General features: G+C 41.6%; 1 protein-coding gene across 1 annotated transcript in view; it reads left to right on the plus strand.

Annotated features, from left to right (window-relative positions):
• Nucleotides 1-1,526: 1,526 nt before the first annotated feature.
• Nucleotides 1,527-19,832, plus strand: part of LOC109398420 (transcription factor grauzone) — a 166,651-nt gene continuing 148,345 nt past the window's right edge. The window contains exons 1-2 of the mRNA XM_062845116.1: nt 1,527-2,051; nt 2,111-2,930. Coding sequence (XP_062701100.1) covers nt 1,602-2,051; nt 2,111-2,930 — 1,270 coding nt within the window. The 5' untranslated portion in view covers nt 1,527-1,601. The remainder of the gene's footprint in view (nt 2,052-2,110; nt 2,931-19,832) is intronic.

The following is a 19,832-nucleotide window of genomic DNA, read 5'->3' on the forward strand; positions in this document are numbered from 1 at the left end:
TAGGCTTATTGCCCGATCAACGACCCTTTGATTTTTGATTCGCTCGTACTTGACGATGAGTCGATACACTAGGAACAAGGTGGCTACACATATCACCGTTAGTAGAATGTATGCGATTAATTCTACCGATTTGGCGGTTTTTTCACTATGCACTTTTTCTTTTACGTTGCTGGCGTTGATGATACTCACGATCTGCTCGTGAGTCACCGGTTTCGGGGTTGACGATTCGTTTCCCATAGCTTAAGCTGCACTTTGACGGTTATTATTTTTGGACGACTTTTGCACTTCTGTCGCATGGATTTTATACGAAGGCGCACTTTAATCACTTATCTCTCGTCACGGTCAGCCATGAGGCATGTCGGACTTCGGATACAGAGATATATCTTCACAACGCGACTACTCGGTGTGGAGTTACGAATAGGAATGAATTTTATTTTACTTGACACTTAAGAACTAAGTTTTGAGTACAGCAGAAAATAGGAAGTAGGTAGGTTAAACAAGAATGTCAGAACGACGCGCTAGAGTTGTTTGGTAAACTACTCGAGTCTTGCATATGCGTGTAATTTATTGCGCGCATATGGAAGCACTTTAAGAAGGTTATGGAAACAAGGAAAAGGTTTCGTTACTGACTGCATGTTTTGGTAGGCAAAGAATTTGGATGGAGGTTTCGGGTTTTTTGTGTCACGCTGAGAAAGTGTTTAATTTATGACGGAAAGTTATATTGTTTTATGATGCAGTCCGAGAAATGTTGAAACGAGATTTGTGGGAGAACTGTGCCACGACACCTGACACCAACCCCCTACTTTCCGGAGGACCATAGTGCACAGTTGAGCTTAGAGTGCTTCCCTGGCACTCGGACGTAGATCAGCCGCCCCGAACATGGGGATCAGACGCTGTTGTGAGCCGCTCCTCCTGGAGAACAGACGCTCAGGTTTGCCGAAGCAAACAACACCCGCCCAGCACATTACGACCACTAGGGTGCGAGGCGGCCATTTTTAAGTATCCAACATGTTGTATGTAAACATTTGTGTATCCACAAAGCATTCCATTGTGGATACACGATAGATGTTGGCCTCCTGTCAGATGGATTACGTGGGATTAAGGTTGATCCCACATACGAGATTACGACACATTCTAGGGTGTCAGAGTTTCCAACCCCTTGGGCATTACGGTAAATCGGTGTAGGAATTTGAAACCGAAGCAAAATGTTATTGCTGGCGTTCGATTTGAATAGGTCGTAAGTTTGCTGTGATTCCTATGTAGATTCGACCAAATCAAATCGAACGCCAGATGAGCCATTTTACGAAGTGGCAACAATGTTGATGATGATATTGATTTTCACGGGTTATTGGACGCTACCTACTGTCAAAATTCATTCATAAAATCGGCTCGTAAAATGGACTATTGGATTTGTTGGATGCGGATCCACTCATTAAGCTCCATTTGCGAATTACTCTAGAATGGACACCCCTAGTTTGATACCTTGCGTCTACATATTTTTTGCATCGGGTCTATTTACTAAAGAACCGTTCTTACTCCAATTTTTGCATCATTCTCAATTTTTCGGTGAAAAGTTTTTAAAATTCCGTGCTCGTAGGACCATGTCCACCTCCTCCGATGCCAAGCTGGAGGATTGCTTCACCTGTCTCCGCCGGACGGATAATTTCCTCTCCATCACCGAACGGGACGAGGTCAGTGGAGAAAATGTCGAAGCCGTGTTTGCGAAGCACTTTTGGTTCAGCCCGGCGGAATATCGGGACAAAACGGTTTGCACCAGCTGCTGGGAAAAGATCGACGATTTCCATAAGTTTTACTGCGATGTGGAGCGGGTTCACGAGCGAACGGTGGCGTCGACGTTGCTGGCGCTGGTCAAAACCGAAGCGGTTGATTGTGACGGGGTGGAGATTGTCGGGAAGGGCGAAGATGGCGAGGAGGACCGGGGAGAGATCTTTGCTTTGGAAATGTACAAGCTGGAAGTGAAACAGGAAGAGGAGGATAATGAGCTTTCTGTTGTAAAGGATAGGGAGGAACCTAGCTCGGATGAAGATCAGGTAATTTTAAAGTTTTATATTATTTTCGAAACTAACATGTTCATCAAAACCCCTTGCAGACGGAAACAATCTTTGAAGCACCCGCAGAGGATAGTAGCAATGAATCGGATTCGGATGTCCCGCTAGCAAGACGCTTGGCTGCCATGAAGAGAAAGAAGCGTGTTGCCAAAAGACGAGTGGTTACGAAACCAAAGCTCCGGAAGGAAAAGGCCGACAACGAAGAGATGAATGATTTCATCCGGCAACAGATGGACATCACCTGCCACAAGTGCGCCGAAATGGGCATTGAAAACGACGAGATTTTCGAGTCGTTCTACCGTTTAAGGGTACATTTCAAGAAGGTCCACGACACGTACGGATACGTGTACTGTTGCAACCGGAGGTGGGCCACAAAGACCGGATTGGTTGAGCACTTGAGAAACCACGAGCCGATGAAAGGCGATCAGAGCCGTTGCGTTGAGTGCAATTGCATGTTCAAGGACAAGAGCAGCTACGTCAATCACATGTTCCTGGTGCACACGCCAGACGACCAGAAACAATTCAAATGCGACCGATGTGAGAAGGCTTTTGCGGCGGAAGATCTGCTCAACAGTCACATCACGTGGCACGAGGAAGTCGAGAAGAGGAATCATCATTGCCCGATTTGCAACAAGTACTTCCTCAGCTCGCGAAATTTAGCGAATCACAACATGAGCCATCACCAGTTTGGGGAAAGTTCGGGACAGGAACCAACGGGATCCGGGGAGCCGCCGCCGAGCCAGGACATGGATGAATCGAGCAAATCGGCCAGACTCAAACGAACGGCGGAGGATTTGGCCAAGGAGGACGATTTGATTAAGCGATTCGTAGCGTTGAACTGTTCAAAGTGTGACTATATAGGTAAGTCTGTTGCTCTTTTCCGGACTGTCCGGCACTCACGCCGAACGAATCGATCCTCATATTTTCTCGATAGATAGGTAATGAGTTGAATGAGCCAATTCACGGTGATGTGAACATTTCAATTTTGTGGGTAACCGGGTACCCTGCCCGTATTCTATGGGTGTTTTTTGCTATTGCTAGCCGCATTACGATTAACGGTGGTTGGAAAACGAATGACCCACTTATTTCTACATAATAACATCTGTTGCTTATGTTTCTAGGTTTATGTTACTATGCTTAAAGTTGCTTTGATTGTATATTACTATTCCGCAACAGAAATGACAGGATTTTTTCCAGAAATTCCTTAACCTTCCGTAACTTGCGCGGTGGGCCCCCTACGTCAGCATTACGCTAATGCTGATTACAAAAAGCGAGATTTTTTCAACATGTTGTACGAAATACAACAGCGCGATTGCTCGAGGGTTAAGAGATTTCTCCGGAAATTATTAGAGGAATTTCTCTAGCAGTTCTATGAGGGATTTCTCTTGGAATTCTTTCAGGGATTGCTACAGGAGCTTCTTCTGTGATTTCTCCAAGAATTTCTTCAACGATTTATCTCGGAACTCCGAAGATTTCTGCAGGAATTCTTTCAAGAATTTCTTCTAGAATTCATTGTGGGATTCTTTCGAAATTCTTTAGGGAATTTCTTCATAAACTCCTTCATGGATTCCTCCAGAAACTCCTTCAATAATTTCTCCAGAGATTCTTTGAGGATTCTTTTAAGAATTTTTGCTCGAATTCCTCCAGAAATTGCATTAGCAATTTTCCTTGGAATCTTCAAAGAATATATCATGGAAATCCTAGAGAAATTTCTCCTTAAGGAATTTCTTCCCAAATTCCACCAGGGAATCCTCCAGGATCTCCTTGATGATTTTCTCCAGGAACTCTTTCAGAGATTTTTCCAGGAATTCCTGCAGAATTTTCTCCTAGAATTCTTTGTAGGATTTATCCTGGAATTTCTTGAGGGATTTCTTCATAAACTCCTACATACAGGGACTCCTCCAGCAGCTACTCCAGTACTTTCTCTAGGAATTCTTCGGGGATTCCTCTAGGTATTTCCTCTGGAAATCTTTGAGGGACTTCTCCTGGAATTGCTGGAGATATTTCTCCAGGAACCCTATCAAGGATTTCTTCTTGAACTCTTTTCAAGATTCCTCTAGGGATTCCTTCAGAGATTTCTCAAGGAACTCCTCCAGCAATTTCTCAAGGAACCCTTCAGGGATTTCAACTTTATTTTGTTTTTCTTGTAATTCCTAGAGAGATTTCTTCATAAACTTCTTCAAGGATACCTCCAGAAGCTCCTACAGTGATTTACCCAAGAGTTATCAGGGATTGCTCTAGGAATGTTTCCTAAAATCCTCTAGGAATTTCTTCCTGGAATTTAAAGATTTTCTCTATTAAGGATTCCCCCAGGAACTCCTTTAGAGATTGGTTCTCAAATTCCCTCGAGAAATTCTCCAGAAACTACTTCGTGGGTTTTTACAGGAACTCCTTGAGGGACTTCTCCTAGAATTCCTTCAGGGTTTTTTTTTTCAGGAACTCCTGGAAGGATTTTTCCAGGAATATTTCAAGGATTTCTTCATAAACTCCTTCAGGGATTCCTCCAGAAACTTGTTCGGTAATTTCTGGATGAATTCGCTCCTCCATGGATTTCCTGCAGCGACTCCTTCTGGGATTCATCCAGGAGGAATTTCTTGAAAAATCTATCAAGAAATTCCTCCTAGATATCTTCAAGGGATTTGGCATGAAATTCCTTGTAGATTTTTTTCTGGAATTTCTTGAGGGACTCTTCTAGGAACTTTTTTTTTCTCTAAAAGTTTCTTGAAGGATTCAGTAGGAAGTGCTTCAGCATTTTTTCCTGTATCTCTAGAGAATTTTTTTCTGGACTTCTTCGAGAAATTTCTCCTGAGGTTGCTGGAGAATTTTCTCCTGTCATTGCAGGAGAAATTCTTCCAGGAACTCATTCAGGGATTTCTACTGGAATTCCTTCAGGGGATTCCTTTTTGAATTTATTCAAGGATTTCTACTGAAATTTTTGATTTCCCCAGAAAATTCTTCGAATATTCATCTAGGAACTAGGGGCAACGAGAGTAAATCTATTCTCCCATCCATTCCGTCTAACAAATACCCCAGTCCGTGCTGGTGGTGGGGATGCAGAGATGCTCTCGGTCTTTAGTAGCAACAATCAGCACACTCTAACATTCCTTCCCTTTCCCAACTGACTATAAGGACGTGGCCGGCGCCGTTATTGATCAAGATCAAGAATGAATGAGCTGCTTAAATTACACTTTGAGAATAAGTGGAGTGTCCCAGCCCTTATTCATTTGGATCTCAGTGCAATTGGTACCAGCTCAGATCAATCACGGAGGAGCAACCATTGACATGTATAGTCAGATTTGATATCAAACGATATCGTTTTTGATCGTTTCCAGAGATGCCTCCAAGAATGCTCGCTGGAATTGCTTCAGAAATTTATACTTAAATTAATGCTGTAGATTTTCTGCTAGGAATGCTTCAGAAATGTACAAATTTTCCTCCAGGGTTTTTTGTTCACAAAATTCACCAGATTACTCAAAATCTCCTGTTAAAACCCTTCAGGAATTTGTGGTGTGATTCTTTAAAAAATTCTTGTTATAATTCCTCTAGGAATTTCAGCTGGACTACTTCCAGGAATGTCTTTCGTGGATTTGTAGAAGAATTCTTTAAGATTTTTCCCAGGCTTTTCACCTGCTTTCCCTCAAAAGTTTTTCTAGGGATTCGTTCAGGAACTTCTGCTGGGAGTCCTCCAGAAATTCTTGATGGCCATTCCAGCAGTTTATAAAGGATCTCCTCTAGAAATGTATCCAGAAATTTATGAAGAGATTTCTCTAAAAAATTTTCCTACAATTGCTCCGTGGATTTACCCATACTTTTATCTAGGGATTGCCTTATTGTTCTTTTGGGAATTCCTTTTGGAATTTGTGAAGCAATTTCTGCTGGGATTTTTCCAATTTTTTACAGGAATTCATCCAGAGATTTCATCTTTAAAGATTTCTTAAGAAAGTTTCATAGATTCAGTTATTGCTCCAGGAATTACTCAAACAATTTATCCCGGAATTCCCTTTGGGATTTCTCCAGGATTTTCCCAGAAGTGCTCTTGAGACCGTCTGATACTTAGAAACTCCCTGGAACGTGCTGGAACCTCATTAGACTACGTAGTACCAACACCGCCCACCCCTTTAACTAGTTTAGTGAGAGTCCCTGAAACGCCCATGAATCCCGTGAAACGCTCATGAGACCTACAAGTACCATTCTGAAACATCTTGGGACCCCCTAAAGCATAGTTGGAATTCCATAGAGCCCCCAACTCTGACCCGCTTGAACCCACTGAAACCTCCTAAAACGCCTCTGAGACCCCTGAGACTCTATGAAATTCGCCTGAGATGCCTGAAAGCGCCCCTGAGGCCCCATGAAACCTACTAAGATCCTCTGAAACGCTTCCGAGATCGTTTAAACCGCCCCTGAGACCCTTTGGAGCCTCGTGGAACCCCCCGAGGCCCCCTTAAAACGCCCCTGATATCTCCGAATACCTCTTCAGAGCCCCTTTGACCCCTTGAAACGCCATTGCGTTGAGACCTCCTGAAACAACTTTAAAGTCATAAAATTCTAAAAATTATGATTATCTTGACCCATTTTCAATATTCCTGAAGATTATCACATATAGGGATTTGTGGAAACGAGCATAATAATAACAGTATATTCGTGAATATTTTTTGGAACTTGGATACTTTACGATCGCTACCTTCAGGACACAAATTTCAATCAAAAACCAGTGAAAATTGGAGAATTTGGGCAAAATGAGCATGTTAAAATTCGTTCCGGCCTTCGATTTCCCGAGTTTTTTCACAATACAAAAGCTTGTCGTCGTAAGTCGAATAAATTTATTTCTCAAGATACAGATGTTAAAAAAAGAAACTCCCCTGAGACCTCCTGCTGTACCTCCTAAAACCACCTAAGAAGTTTCAGGGGGTCTTAGGCAAGGTCTTAGGAACGTTACAGGCAGTCTCAGGGGGTTCCACGGGATCTCATGTCTCAGGGATCTCAGGGCCGCTTCAGGAAGTCTCAGAGGATCTAAGAGAGTTCCAGCGGGCCTCAGTGGCACTTCGAGGGATTGCCGAAGATTACAAGGGACTTTCAGAAGATCTCAGAGGCACTTCAGGCGGTCTCAGGGGCGTTTCAGGGAGTACCAGGGGACTTCAGGGGGTACCCCAAAATCTGAGAAGTGTTGCAAGGGGCCACAGGGGGCTCCAGTGGACTCCAGGGGGTCTTAGGTGCGTTCCAGAGGGTTCCAGGAGGCTTCAGGGGGTACTACGAGGGCTCAGGGGCGTTTCAGGGGGTTCCATGGAGTTCCATGGGGTTCCATAAGATTACAGGGAGCTCCAGGGGGTTTCATGGGTACTTCAGGGGGTCTCAAGGGCGTTCCAGTGAATTTCAGGGGGTTTCCGGGGGCCTCAGGAGCGCTTTAGTCTGTGTGAAAGGGTCCCAGCGGGTCTCAGGAGCATCAAAAAAACTAAAACGTCCCTGAAGCATTGGCGTAGCTTTAGGGGGGGGGGGGTGGTAGGTGAGCAGGGGTGCTCAAAAACATTAAAAAATAATTGCAATTTCCTAAAGAATAGTCAAAAAAATTAAAAATGGAAGTGCCCAATAAATATGCAAAAAAAATATCAAAGGAGAACCCGAAAAACATCCTGATAATTTCCAAAGCAATTGCCAAATGAGTTTTCATCAAAAATACCCAAAAGTTTTCGAAGCAGTTGCTAAAAGTTTTCCTGAAGAAACTATGGAATCTTTTCAAAAAAATTAGACAAATCTAATCCCAAAACAAATGACCGAAATATATATGAATTCCTAGAAAAATTTCCGAGGAACTCTCCTGGAATTCTTTGAGAAGTTCCCTGGGAATTTATCCTGGAGTTCCCTGCCAAGAACTCCCAATATACTCCTGGAGGAATTCCCAAAGAACATCTGGAGGAATTCCCAATGGTCTACTGGAGAAACTCATGCAAGAATTTCCAATTCTCCAAAATTTCCGAGAAACTTCTTGAAGAATTCCCGAGAAACTTCTGAAGGAATTCCTGAGAAGCTTCTAGCGGAATTCCCAAATGACTCATAGAAGAATTCCCAAGGATCTGCTAGAGGAATTCCCGATAAACTTCTAAAGAAACTCCCAAAGAACTCCTGGAAGAATTCATGACGTATTCGTGGAGGAATTCCTGAGGAACTCCTGGAGGGATTCCTGAGAAGTTTCAGCGAAATTCTCAAATAACCCATAGAGGAATTTCCAAGGATCTCCTAGAGGAATACCTTAGGAACTTGTGGAGGAATTCCCGAGGAAGTCCTGGAGAAATTCGCGATTAACTACTTGAGGAGTCATGGAGGAATTCCCATGCATTTCCTGGAGGAATTCCCAAGGAACTTCTTGAGGAATTTGCGAAAACTGGAAGAATTTCCGATGAAAACCTGGGAAGTTTCCTGTTGAACTCATGGAGGAATTCCCGAGAAATTTCTGGAGAAATTTCCGAGGAGCTCAAAGTGTTCAAAGTGTTGCTCACCATTCCTCTGGATTACTCTCACTTTCCCAGTGTTGTCTGATGCCGGAGAAAAATCGAGCAGTATTACCCAATTTCTCGCGTTTCAGAGATGTTTCTGATTAGATTCGAACAGAAAAAAGTTACTCAGAATTACTCAGAGTGGTTCCAGGTTTCACAGTGTCTTGCCCCTCGTCCAGAAACTCCTTAAAGAATTTCTTTAGGAATTCCTTCAGGTTTTTTTCAGAAATTCCTATTAGTATTTCTTCAGAAACTTCTCCAGAAACGAATTCAGAAATTTCTCCTGGCAATCGTTTGGGCATTTCTCCAAGAATTCTTTAAGGAACTCTTGCAGGACCTCTTCAGGGATTCCATTAGGAACTCCTTTCAAGCAATTCTCCAGAAATTCGTTAAGCAATTTCTCCTGTAATTCATTGAGGAGTTTCTTAAGTAAATCATCTCGGCAGTTTTTAATGTATTTCTTAAGAAATTTGTCCTGAAATCTTTCAGAAATTTCTTCAGGATTCTCTCTAGGATATCCGTCAGGGGTTTCTCTTGGAGTTCCATGAATACCTGGTATTCTTTGAGAAATTCCTTCTAGAATTGCTGTAGAGATTTTTCAAGGACTTCTTCAAAAACGCTTTATATGATTTCTATAGGATTTTTTCCAAACTTTGTTGACTTCTTGTTCTTCTTCTTGAAATTCATTATCAGTTTCCTCAGGAATTAATTCTGGTGTTCCTTCAGGGATTTCTTGAAAAAAATCCGTCAAAAGTTTCTACTGGAGTTCATTCAAGGATGTTTCTTCATTCTTCTTGTTTCAAGGATTCCATGTCATGTAGATGTTTCTTCAGGGACTCCTACCGAAATTCCTTCAGAGATATTGCTGTTGTAATTCCTAAAAAGCCAGCCCCTGTAATTTTTTCAGAAATTTTTCCAGAAAGTCCTTTAGGGATTTTTTCAGAAATTCTTCCAGGAACTCCTTCACGGGTTCATCATGAAGTTTATCCAGCGATTTCATCTGATTTTTTTTTCAAGGAGTTCCATCCAAGAGTTTCGAATGTGATTCCTTCAGGATTCCCTTGTGGTTTCCCCTGAAGTTCCTCCAGTGATTCTTCAGCAGTTTCCCAAGAATTCTTCTAGAAGTCCATCTAGCTAGGCCCATCTTGCCTGTAGCATTCGACCATTCGACTTTTAAAGAAATTACCACTTTTGACAGATATGATTATTTTTTTAGGTTGTTTGGCTCTGTTCGTCCCTATTCGTTTTTCGAGAGTGACAAATATTTTTGCGTGCCCTACACCTTGGGGAATGTCCATAAATTACGTCACGCTTGTAGGAGGAGGGGGGTTGAATAAAGTGACTACCTATACTAGAATTCCAGAGGTCTCATACAAAAAATGTGACATAGGGGGGAGGGGTTGAAACGGGAATTTTTTGCGTGACGTAATTTATGGACGATCCCTTGGACAAAATTTAAGTATCAAATCGGCACCAACATTTCAAAAGGGCGTAACTGCATTTACAACCAATGCCTTCTCACAAAGCTGTGGAGCGTATCCCATCCCTCTCGAGCAATTCACTAGCATAAATAGAAAGATAAAATCCTCCACTTTCGATTAATGGATGTGAATTGCGTGAGATGAATGAAATACGACCCACAGCTCTGTGAGAAGGCATTGGTTGCAAAAGCAATTACGCCCTTTTGAAATGTTGGTGCCGAAATGTGATCAAATATTTGGCATTGGTCAAACAGTGACATCCTAGCTTCAGTCAATGATCATTTTATAGAGATTTAGCTAATCCAAATCCAGTATGGAGCTAGCTTAGAGCTGCGAATGAATAGAATTAAAACGCTTGTCAAGATATCTATACATGCACCACTGTCAAAATATCTCCATCGAACTGTCACAGCTACTTTTTTTATGCAATTCCACCTAACAGAAAAAGTATTGCAACAAGATTTTTTTCAGAGCAATTCAAACAAGACATGACAAAGTGCATTGGGTCACGTGGAAAACAGGGTAAATTACAGGGTGGCCACTCAGTCGGGAATTTCGGGAAAACCGGGAAAAGCTCGGGAATTCGAAACCACCGGGAAAAAGTCGGGAAAACCTCGGGAATTGTTGCTAGCCATCGGGAATTTCCAAAATTCTAAAATTTGTACAGTCTGCAGAAGCATAAGTACGAGAATCTGTGGGAAATGCAGTCAACAACTGTTGAACTATATAACATAGTGGGTGAACTGGCGTAAAAAGCATTCTTGGAAATTAATATCTTGTCAACGAGTCATGACAATTTAAGTTAATCATAGTGATGTTACCTAACATCACAATTTGAACAATTTCAAAGATATTCTAAAGAACATTCTGTTGGAAAAACTGGTTGAGACACATTCAAATATTTAAAGATTCATGGATTCATGTGTCACTTATGCATTTAAGGATGTACATGTTTCTGAAAACATCAAGCGTCCAATAAAAGTTTTATAAAACATAACAAAAATTATAACTTCTTTCTAAAAAAATATCCTTGTACAATCTTTAGGAGAATATTTGATATAGCCTTTGTCCTTTGAGCGAAAATTTTGAATGAATGAACGAATTGCTCCAAGAATAAATTAAAATTAAAAATTATGAAATTGTGGATGAGTAATTCTGGTGAAAACATTTTTACAATTTAAAAATAGTTAGTGAAAAACAATTGAAAGAATATTTGAAGGGATTTTTAGTATCTGATGGAATTTCTCAAAGCACGCCTATTGTAGCTCATAAAAGTATTTCTAATATTTTGTTTGAAAGATTTCTGTTGTTTTTCATGAAGTTCTTTTCATGAATTTATTGAACTTGTGAATAAAAATGTTCGGAGGAAACTGGAGTAAGGTATCGAGAAAATCCCTTTTTGGCGAAGCTTTAGCAGAAGTCCCTGGTAAAATTCCTGGTTCAGCAAATTCTCGAGAATTTTTAGTATTCGTAGTTTCTAGTTAAACTACCAATTGAAATTCTCGCGGGAGTTCCAGTGAGTATTCAAAAGCATCTGGAGCAATATAGTTGTATGATTTTTGGAAACAAATAATTCCCAAATAATGAATCTGCCTCTACATTTTGGGGGAAATACTTTCTCAAAAACTAATCTTTCGGGAATTCCTGGAGAAATTCTTGACATATCTGAAAATGTGATCAGAAATTAAATCTCTGTCTGAGAGCTTCATATTGCAATCGCTGATGAAATAACTGAATGCTGGACGAGTATCAGGCATAATCTAATATTTCTTTGATCTCTCAAATTTCTCCTTGAATTTACGATTCCAGCCTAAGTAACCTGCCTGACCTTCTGCAGTAACCATTTATGGTATCATAAAGTTCGCCACTGATTTTCTATTAAAATATCTTGAAAATGTCCATACACTGAAGATTTCCCAAGAAATCGTTTTCAAAATTCTTTTACGAGTAATCTATCCAGATATTCCACCAGAAGTTCATCCAGAATGTTTTTTTTTTCTGGGCATTCTGTCCTATTAGTTTCCCAAACAGACTTACCAAGTATTTTTCAGAAGAGTTTTGGAATATTACTAAGAAATCCACTAATAAGAAGTTCGTAAATCCTATAATCATACTGAGAATTTCGACCCCCTCAGGATTATCTTTCTTATTTTTATTTACTTAAACTACTGCATAATTTGTAGTAGTTGGTCATCTATGAATTTAAGGAATGTTTAATGAAGATGTCGTAATTTCAATGCCCATCATTGGATACGAGACAAACAATACATAACTTATTTCCAAGTTCAAGTTTGACAGCTTTTAAGCTCATTTAAACACCGCACTCTAGATTGGTTTGATTTCGAACATGTTGATTTCCTTCCCAGCTCATAAAAAATCAGCAATTTATCAATTTTCTTACCTTTCTAGTAGATTTTCATAACTTTTTCAACATATAAACACAGCCACCATGAATACGAATCGAACCGTGCAAGAGTAATGCTCATCGCTTCATTCGTTCATGAGTTTTGTTGCCTCAAAGGGACTTCAAACTCATTTTTATATATATATAGATAGATTAATTCTCATAAATTTTTCTTGGTAAGTTACGTTTAATTTTCACTGTAAATCATTCTATTTTAGAATCGGGAAAAATTTCAAAAACATTTCGGGAAAACCGGGAAAAACTCGGGAATTGGGGTTTTAAATTAAAAGAAATGTATCAATTTTTTGATTTTATACGAAAGAGCACCTTTTTCTGAGCCACTATGATTTTTTTCAGATTTTTAGAACTTTATTTTGGTACCTAAAATCAATTTCCAAGAGATTTTTTGAAATCACCTTTTGACAGCTGGGTAACTGTTTGACAGCTCCACCCAGTACAAAATGCGACGAGGGGTGATTCGACAAATCGCTCCCATACAAACTTCAAATTGATTTTTAAATAGGTTCCTGGGCACCAAAATTCATGAAAATTTGGATTTCGGCTTAGTTTTGCATGCAGATTCAGAATATGGAATTATCTCAACACCGCTAAAGAAGCCAATTTAATTTTCCGCTCTGAGTGGCCACCCTGTAAATTCTAAAAAAATGTTATGAGCGCATTTTAATTATTACAAGGGGGACGGGGTGTCAAAAAAAACTTCTGTTCGGATAATTGTAGAAAGTAATCTTTGAAATCACTGTCCAGTGTCCGTCTACGTTAATAGCTGATCAAAGTTAAAATGAGTTTTATTATAAAATGTTCATTCATCAATTAGGGTTCTACTACTCACAATTTAGTTTCCGATCCGTTATCCTCTTGCGAACGGGTCTCGCTAGGTCAATCAGCGACAATGCACGAATCTATTTCATATAATTTTCAAGCAAATTGTACATAGTAGGTTATTTTAACGGTAATAGTTATCAAATTAATGATTGTTCGCAACAGCGAAGATTTGACGTCGATGCAAATCGGCAGATCCGCGCGACGCTAGCGACACGATCCAACATGTCGTGCCAGCCGAGATGCTTACCCGCAGCTGGAGAACACCACGAGAAGAAAGGTACAGTCAACTATTCCATGCCGTCAACTACACAGCCAATCAGGGCTAAGCATCTACCAGCCAATCAGAAAATTCTAGATTATTTGAACGACTGCATATAAATAGCTGTAGGACAAGCCGTAGGCTCAGAAAGTTTTTGTATCCCGACGAGTGAAGTAGTAAATAAGTTAAAGTGAAAACCCGTGTTCTTATTTCCGAAGAAGGCGATCCTCCCCAGTGAAGTGCCCAGCCAGTTCCAGTTCTAGTGCGCAGCTGCGTGGTGTCCGATATCGTCGTGGTTTCCGTCACCCAGCATCTTGGCTCGCTACCGAGAATTAATTTTCCCAAGGCTCTTTTCAGAGCCATCCACTTGAGAGTTACGGTAGGCGATGCCACTCGCAGGGTGAGCGAGAAACAGTTATTTTGCTTCGGCACCAAGCGCAGCGCGGCACTGTACCGCGTCGTCAGTGGGCAGTCGTCGTCGTCGTCTTCGTGTGTGCCAGTCAGGCACAGCTTCCTCGTGTCGTGTTGGCAGTAAGCCAGCACAGTCGTCATCGTCAGTGATCATCGTCATCGTGTGCATGTGTTGGCAGTGAGCCAGCACAGTGTCGACCAAGCAGCGTCGGCATTCGTCCTCCTCGTGATCGCGTGTGGTAGTATAAGACTGCCACAGTCGCGTCGTCGTCGACCTCTCTGCGTCGTCGTCCGCATCAGCGGCAGTGTGTCGTTCTGGTGAGTACGTTTGTGTATGTGGCAGTGGGCCACCACAGTGCATCGTCGGCAGTGAGCCGAGTTTTCGTAGTGTGTGCTGGGGCAGCGGTAGTCGGCAATGTGCAGACGGACTGCTAGCTCCATTCCATCGTCATCTCGTCATCGTCGTCGGCAGTGAGCCGACTGTAGTGAAGTGCACGTAGCTGGCAGAGTTCGGCACAGGGCTGATTCTGCTGGCTCGATTCCCCTACGTTTCATACATGTTGGCAATGAGCCAACATATTGTGGTCCATCGGAACCGGATAAGTGTGTGAAGAACAATACAGTCCAACAAAGAACAAGTGTGTCAAGTGCTTGAACTGATCGAACTCTCCTCTGCGGATCGGAAGTGATAGTGCTGCGAACTAAAAACGAAGAACTGAAACTAAGACCGATCCGAGAAACTAAAGTGCAAGAAGAAAGCCAAACGAACCAAAAGTGAACAGTGAAACCTCGCAAACCGAAACCAAAGGAAAAAGCGATTTGTCGATCTAGCCGTATCGATATTTTCTGATGTCCGTGCAACATTCACCGACCAAGAGCAGCCAGCAGCCAACCATGGAAGATGTGAAGACCTTCGTTCATCAACGTGGGCAGGTAAGGGGTAAGGTCACTGCAATCTTCAACACGTTGGAGAGAGCGGAGGACGACCCCTCCCAGGTGAGTGTGCCTTTGCTTAAAGTTTTCTCTAAAAAGTTAGAAACCCATTACGCGGAATATACCGCTTTACACAAGGAGGTGCTGAGGCTTGTTCCTCCGGCCAAACTCGATGAACAAGATGAAAAGTTGAACGAGTTTGATCGGATTCATACGGATGCTCTTGTTCGTTTGGAAGGCTTAATGGAAGCTCTTCAAAAGAATCCTCGTGATGCTAATGTCGTGCAAACGCAAACTGATTCTTCCAGAATCATTATCCAACAAGCACCGCTTAAAGCTCCCATCCCAACATTCGATGGGAAGTATGAAAATTGGCCTCGTTTCAAGGCGATGTTTGAAGACATCGTCGGCAAGGGTTCGGATTCCGATTCCATCAAACTACACCATCTTGAAAAGTCGTTGATTGGTGCCGCATCCGGGATCATTGATTCCAAAACTTTGGCGGACAACAATTACAAGCATGCGTGGACGATTTTGACCGAACGGTATGAAAATCCTCGCATTATCATTGACACGCACATTTCAGAACTTTTGGGGATGAAGAAAATGAACAGGGAATCTCACAGGGAACTGAGGGAGTTGATTGATACGTGTACTCGGAACATTGAGGGTCTTAAGTTCATGAAACAGCCAGTGGAAGCGACCGCTGGACTGATTATCAATAAAATTTTGGTGTCTTGCCTTGACCCAGCAACGCGTAAACAGTGGGAACGTACTCTCAATCATGGTGATTTGCCCGATTTGGATGATACTTTGTTGTTTCTGAAGGATCAGTGTCGTGTTTTGGAGCGGTGTGAGGTGGACAATCCCTCTTCCGCTAAATCGCAACCAGGGAAGTTGTCTCAGTCTAGTGTTAAACCTGCTAGCATCAAAGTTCACTCGGCAACGCCGGATGCTAGTAACGAGTCGTGCAGTTTTTGTGGAAAATCGCACTTCAGCTATCAATGTCCTGAATTTCGTAAGCTTTCCATCTCGGAGCGCGTTAGTAAGGTGAAGGAATCTCGTTCGTGTTTCAACTGTCTTCGTCGTGGGCACAATTCAGTCAATTGTTCGTCGAAAAACCGTTGTTCGAAATGTGGTAAGCGGCATCACTCCTTGCTACACGATGATGGAACTAAGTCCGATCAAAGTGTGAGCCCGCCCGCGTCGGCTCCGAAGCTCAGAAGCCAGTCCCTGATCCGCCGCAGTCCTCGAATACAGATTCTGTTCAGTCAGCCACTGTGTCTTCGTCGTGTTCACAGAGTGTTGCACTCCCAAATGTTTTGTTGTTGACTGCTATGGTGCATCTGCTCGATAAATCTGGTCATCCTGTGCCTTGCCGAGCCTTTCTAGATTGTGGGGCTCAAACGAACTTGCTTTCTACCTCTATGTTCGTAAAGTTAGGGTTTGATGGTCTTCCTGTGAATGTCGATATCGTCGGCGTCAGCTCCACCCGCAGTAAGTCTAACTGTCTGGTCGATGTGAGTCTACGTTCGCAGTACAGCGACTATCAAACAATGCTTCAGTGCTTGGTCACCGCGAAAATCACTAATCCGTTGCCGTCCCAGTCATTCGACATTTCTGAGTGGAATATTCCCTCCAATATCAAGCTAGCCGATCCTAATTTCCATGTTCCTGCCACGGTAGACTTACTGATAGGGATGGGTCATTTCTTTGAGCTCTTGAAGATAGGCCATATCGTTCTTGCTGAGGGTCTTCCCGAGTTGCGTGAGACTGAGCTAGGATGGGTGATTGCTGGTGAAATCCGTGCTGAGGCACCGGCTTTGGTCAATGTCACACAGGTGAGTTGCGTTGCTATCGAGTCGCTCAACGAGACAGTCAAGCGTTTTTGGGAGATTGAGGAGGTTGAAGTTTGTTCCACTCCCACAGGAGAAGAAGAAGAGTGTGAGGAATTGTTCCGTAACTCGTATAGACGTGATGTTAACGGTAGATACATTGTGAAACTACCCCTTCGCGAAAATGTACACGAACTCTCTGATAATCGTTCACTGGCCCTTCGTCGTTTTTTCTTTCTCGAAAGACGATTGCTGAAGGATCCCGAGCTCCGTCTGCAGTACTCTAACTTCATCGAAGAGTACAAATCTCTTGGTCACTGCAAAGAAGTTGTTGAGGCGCACGATGTGCCTGGACAATTGAAGTACTACATGCCGCATCACGCCGTTTACAGGCCGTCGAGCACAAGCACAAAGTTAAGGGTTGTGTTTGATGCGTCGGCAAAATCGTCGTCTGGAGTCCCGAATAAAAAATACAGTAGAAAAACCGAACGTTGTATTGTAACAGTACTATTTAAAACCATATTTTTACAATATACACCACTGTAAAAATAAAAATACAAAAACAATAAAATGTAATGTAGAACCCAATACAGTATATTGTAAATAAGATTTTTACAATATACTATACGGGTGGTTAGGTATCGTAACAATATAAAAAAATATTTTTCTCCATATATATTTTTTTGTAAAACCATACATTATATTGTAAATGAATTGTTATAAATACTGATACGTGGGTTTTAATAAACCGTACATTGTATGGTACACATATGGTTTCAAACAATAAAATGTACCGTAAATATATTGTTTTCAATTGTAGTTTCACTACTGGTTATATATTTAATTAAATGGTTTTGGAATGGTTCTCTTTTGTTATGTTGTATTGGTTTACATTACATAAACCATATAATGTTATATTATCTTGTCATTTTCCTCCTGTTAATGGCATCTTAGGCTTACTAGCATTATGAGAATGCGCTTTGGGAATTCTCCAGAGCGGTTTTGGATAACCCTTCATATTGGATCGCCCACGTCTAAGTCTGAGTCGATGTCTGAGTAGTCTCTGATTGCATTAACAGTTGAAGCTTAGGCTCCCATGCCCCACCAGCCAGATAAATGGGTTTCGCAAACTAAGCATTATTTGTCGCAACACTTTGATCGGCATGATGGAACTATGCCGAGCGCGCTAAGTATTATTAGACCACTAATGTAGTTGCATGAAGTGGGTGACGAGGTACATAAGTATCATTACAGCGTGCTTAACCGTTATTGCAATATTGAGGCTCCAGTTTGACTAAAGTTTGAAATACACGGAAATACATAACAACTCATGAGAAAACTGTCAAGTTCGATTCAAGTACAAGTTAGGTTAAAAAGCGAACCCGCAGACTAACCTATATTAAAAGTCATTTCAGTGTTCAGTCCAGTCCATGTGTTAAAGATGGCTCTACGTCAAAGATAAAGTTTGTCAATCGCATTTGATTCGATTGTGGTCGAAGGCAAGTTCACATGAGAGAAGAGGAGAAAATTCCCCTAAATGCAAATACAGAAATAATAGTGTTGAACTCATCCACTGATTTACGATAATCTGACCTGCATCATTCTGGGTTGGCCTACATTCGTATTTCTCTCATCGCACTCTACACACCTAGCCCGCCATATCTCTTGGACCCCTGCTTGGACCTGCAGTTCTTAGAATAGGACATTTGGTTTACCACTGATTTAAACATGTTATTGATTTTCAATTGATGTTTCAACTTATTCACTTTTTTCTCTTTCCTATGAAAGCTTTCCTTTGCATCAAAAAAGTCACAAACATCAACAAAACAAAGCACGGAAAAAAATGTTAAACTGAATAAATCTGGTGTTCGATTTGAATAGGTCGAATCTGCATATGAATCACAGCAAACATACGACCTATTCAAATCGAACACCAGAAATAATTAAAAATTCACGGAAAAATGTTTCGGAAAAGTGAATGGTTCAAACGTAAGAAAAACAGTATAATATATTGTTACATAAAAATCCAATGTAAATGTATAGTATAGCGAACCATTTCATCACAATACACTTTATTGTAGCTGGTACACTGTATGGTGCAGAAATGATTTTCACCATACACCCTATGGTTAGTTTTTATCCGGGGTGTCTCTCAACGATGTGTTGAAGATAGGCCCCGTCGTTCAGAACGACTTGATGTCAATTTTATTGAGATTTCGTAAACATCCTTTCGTCTTTACCGCTGATATTCAAAAAATGTATCGGCAGATTTTGATTGATCCTGAACAGACCTCGTTGCAGAGAATTTTCTGGCGGTCCAACCCAACGGATCCCGTCAAGGTTCTCGAGTTAGTGACTGTTACGTACGGTACTTCTGCTGCTCCGTTCTTGGCAACCAGGTCGCTTGTTCAACTTAGTGTTGATGAAGGAGCCGATTTCCCTCTTGCAGCTCGCGTGATACAAGAGGACTGCTATGTTGATGATGTGTTGTCGGCAGTGCTGAAAATTTCATTTCATCATATCTAAATTCAATCACCTACAGCTCATTTCAGAAGCTGAAACTGAGAATATGGTATATGAAAAACTTGTGCGGCTAGACCAGTTATGTGAGAAAGTCACGGAAAAACCGCTATTTTTCCAATATTTAAGGTAAATGTCACGGTCTACATTTGAAAAATGCCAAATGATATTCACCGTGAATATCATTGGGATTTTTCGAAGGTAGTCCGTGACATTTACCTTTAATATTCAAAAAGTTGCGATTTTTCCGTGACTTTCTTACAGAACCGAGCTAGCCGCACAAGTTTTTCATATACCCTATTCTCAGGTTCAGCTTCTAAAATAAGCTGTAGGTGATTCAATTTAGATGCGACGAAATGAATTTTTCAGCACTGGTTGTCGGGAGCGAAAACCATTCAAGAAGCCATTGAATGTCGTCAACAGCTCCAAACGTTACTAGCCAGGGGTGGTTTTCCGGTGCATAAGTGGTGCGCCAACGATGAAGCGATTCTTCAGGATGTCCCTGAGGATGAGCGCGAGAAACTAGTTCTTCTTGATGATCTGTCGGCAAATGAGGTGATGAAGACTCTCGGATTAACGTGGAATCCGA

This window comes from Aedes albopictus, chromosome 1, assembly GCF_035046485.1.
Source record: "Aedes albopictus strain Foshan chromosome 1, AalbF5, whole genome shotgun sequence".
Lineage (NCBI taxonomy): Eukaryota > Metazoa > Arthropoda > Insecta > Diptera > Culicidae > Aedes > Aedes albopictus.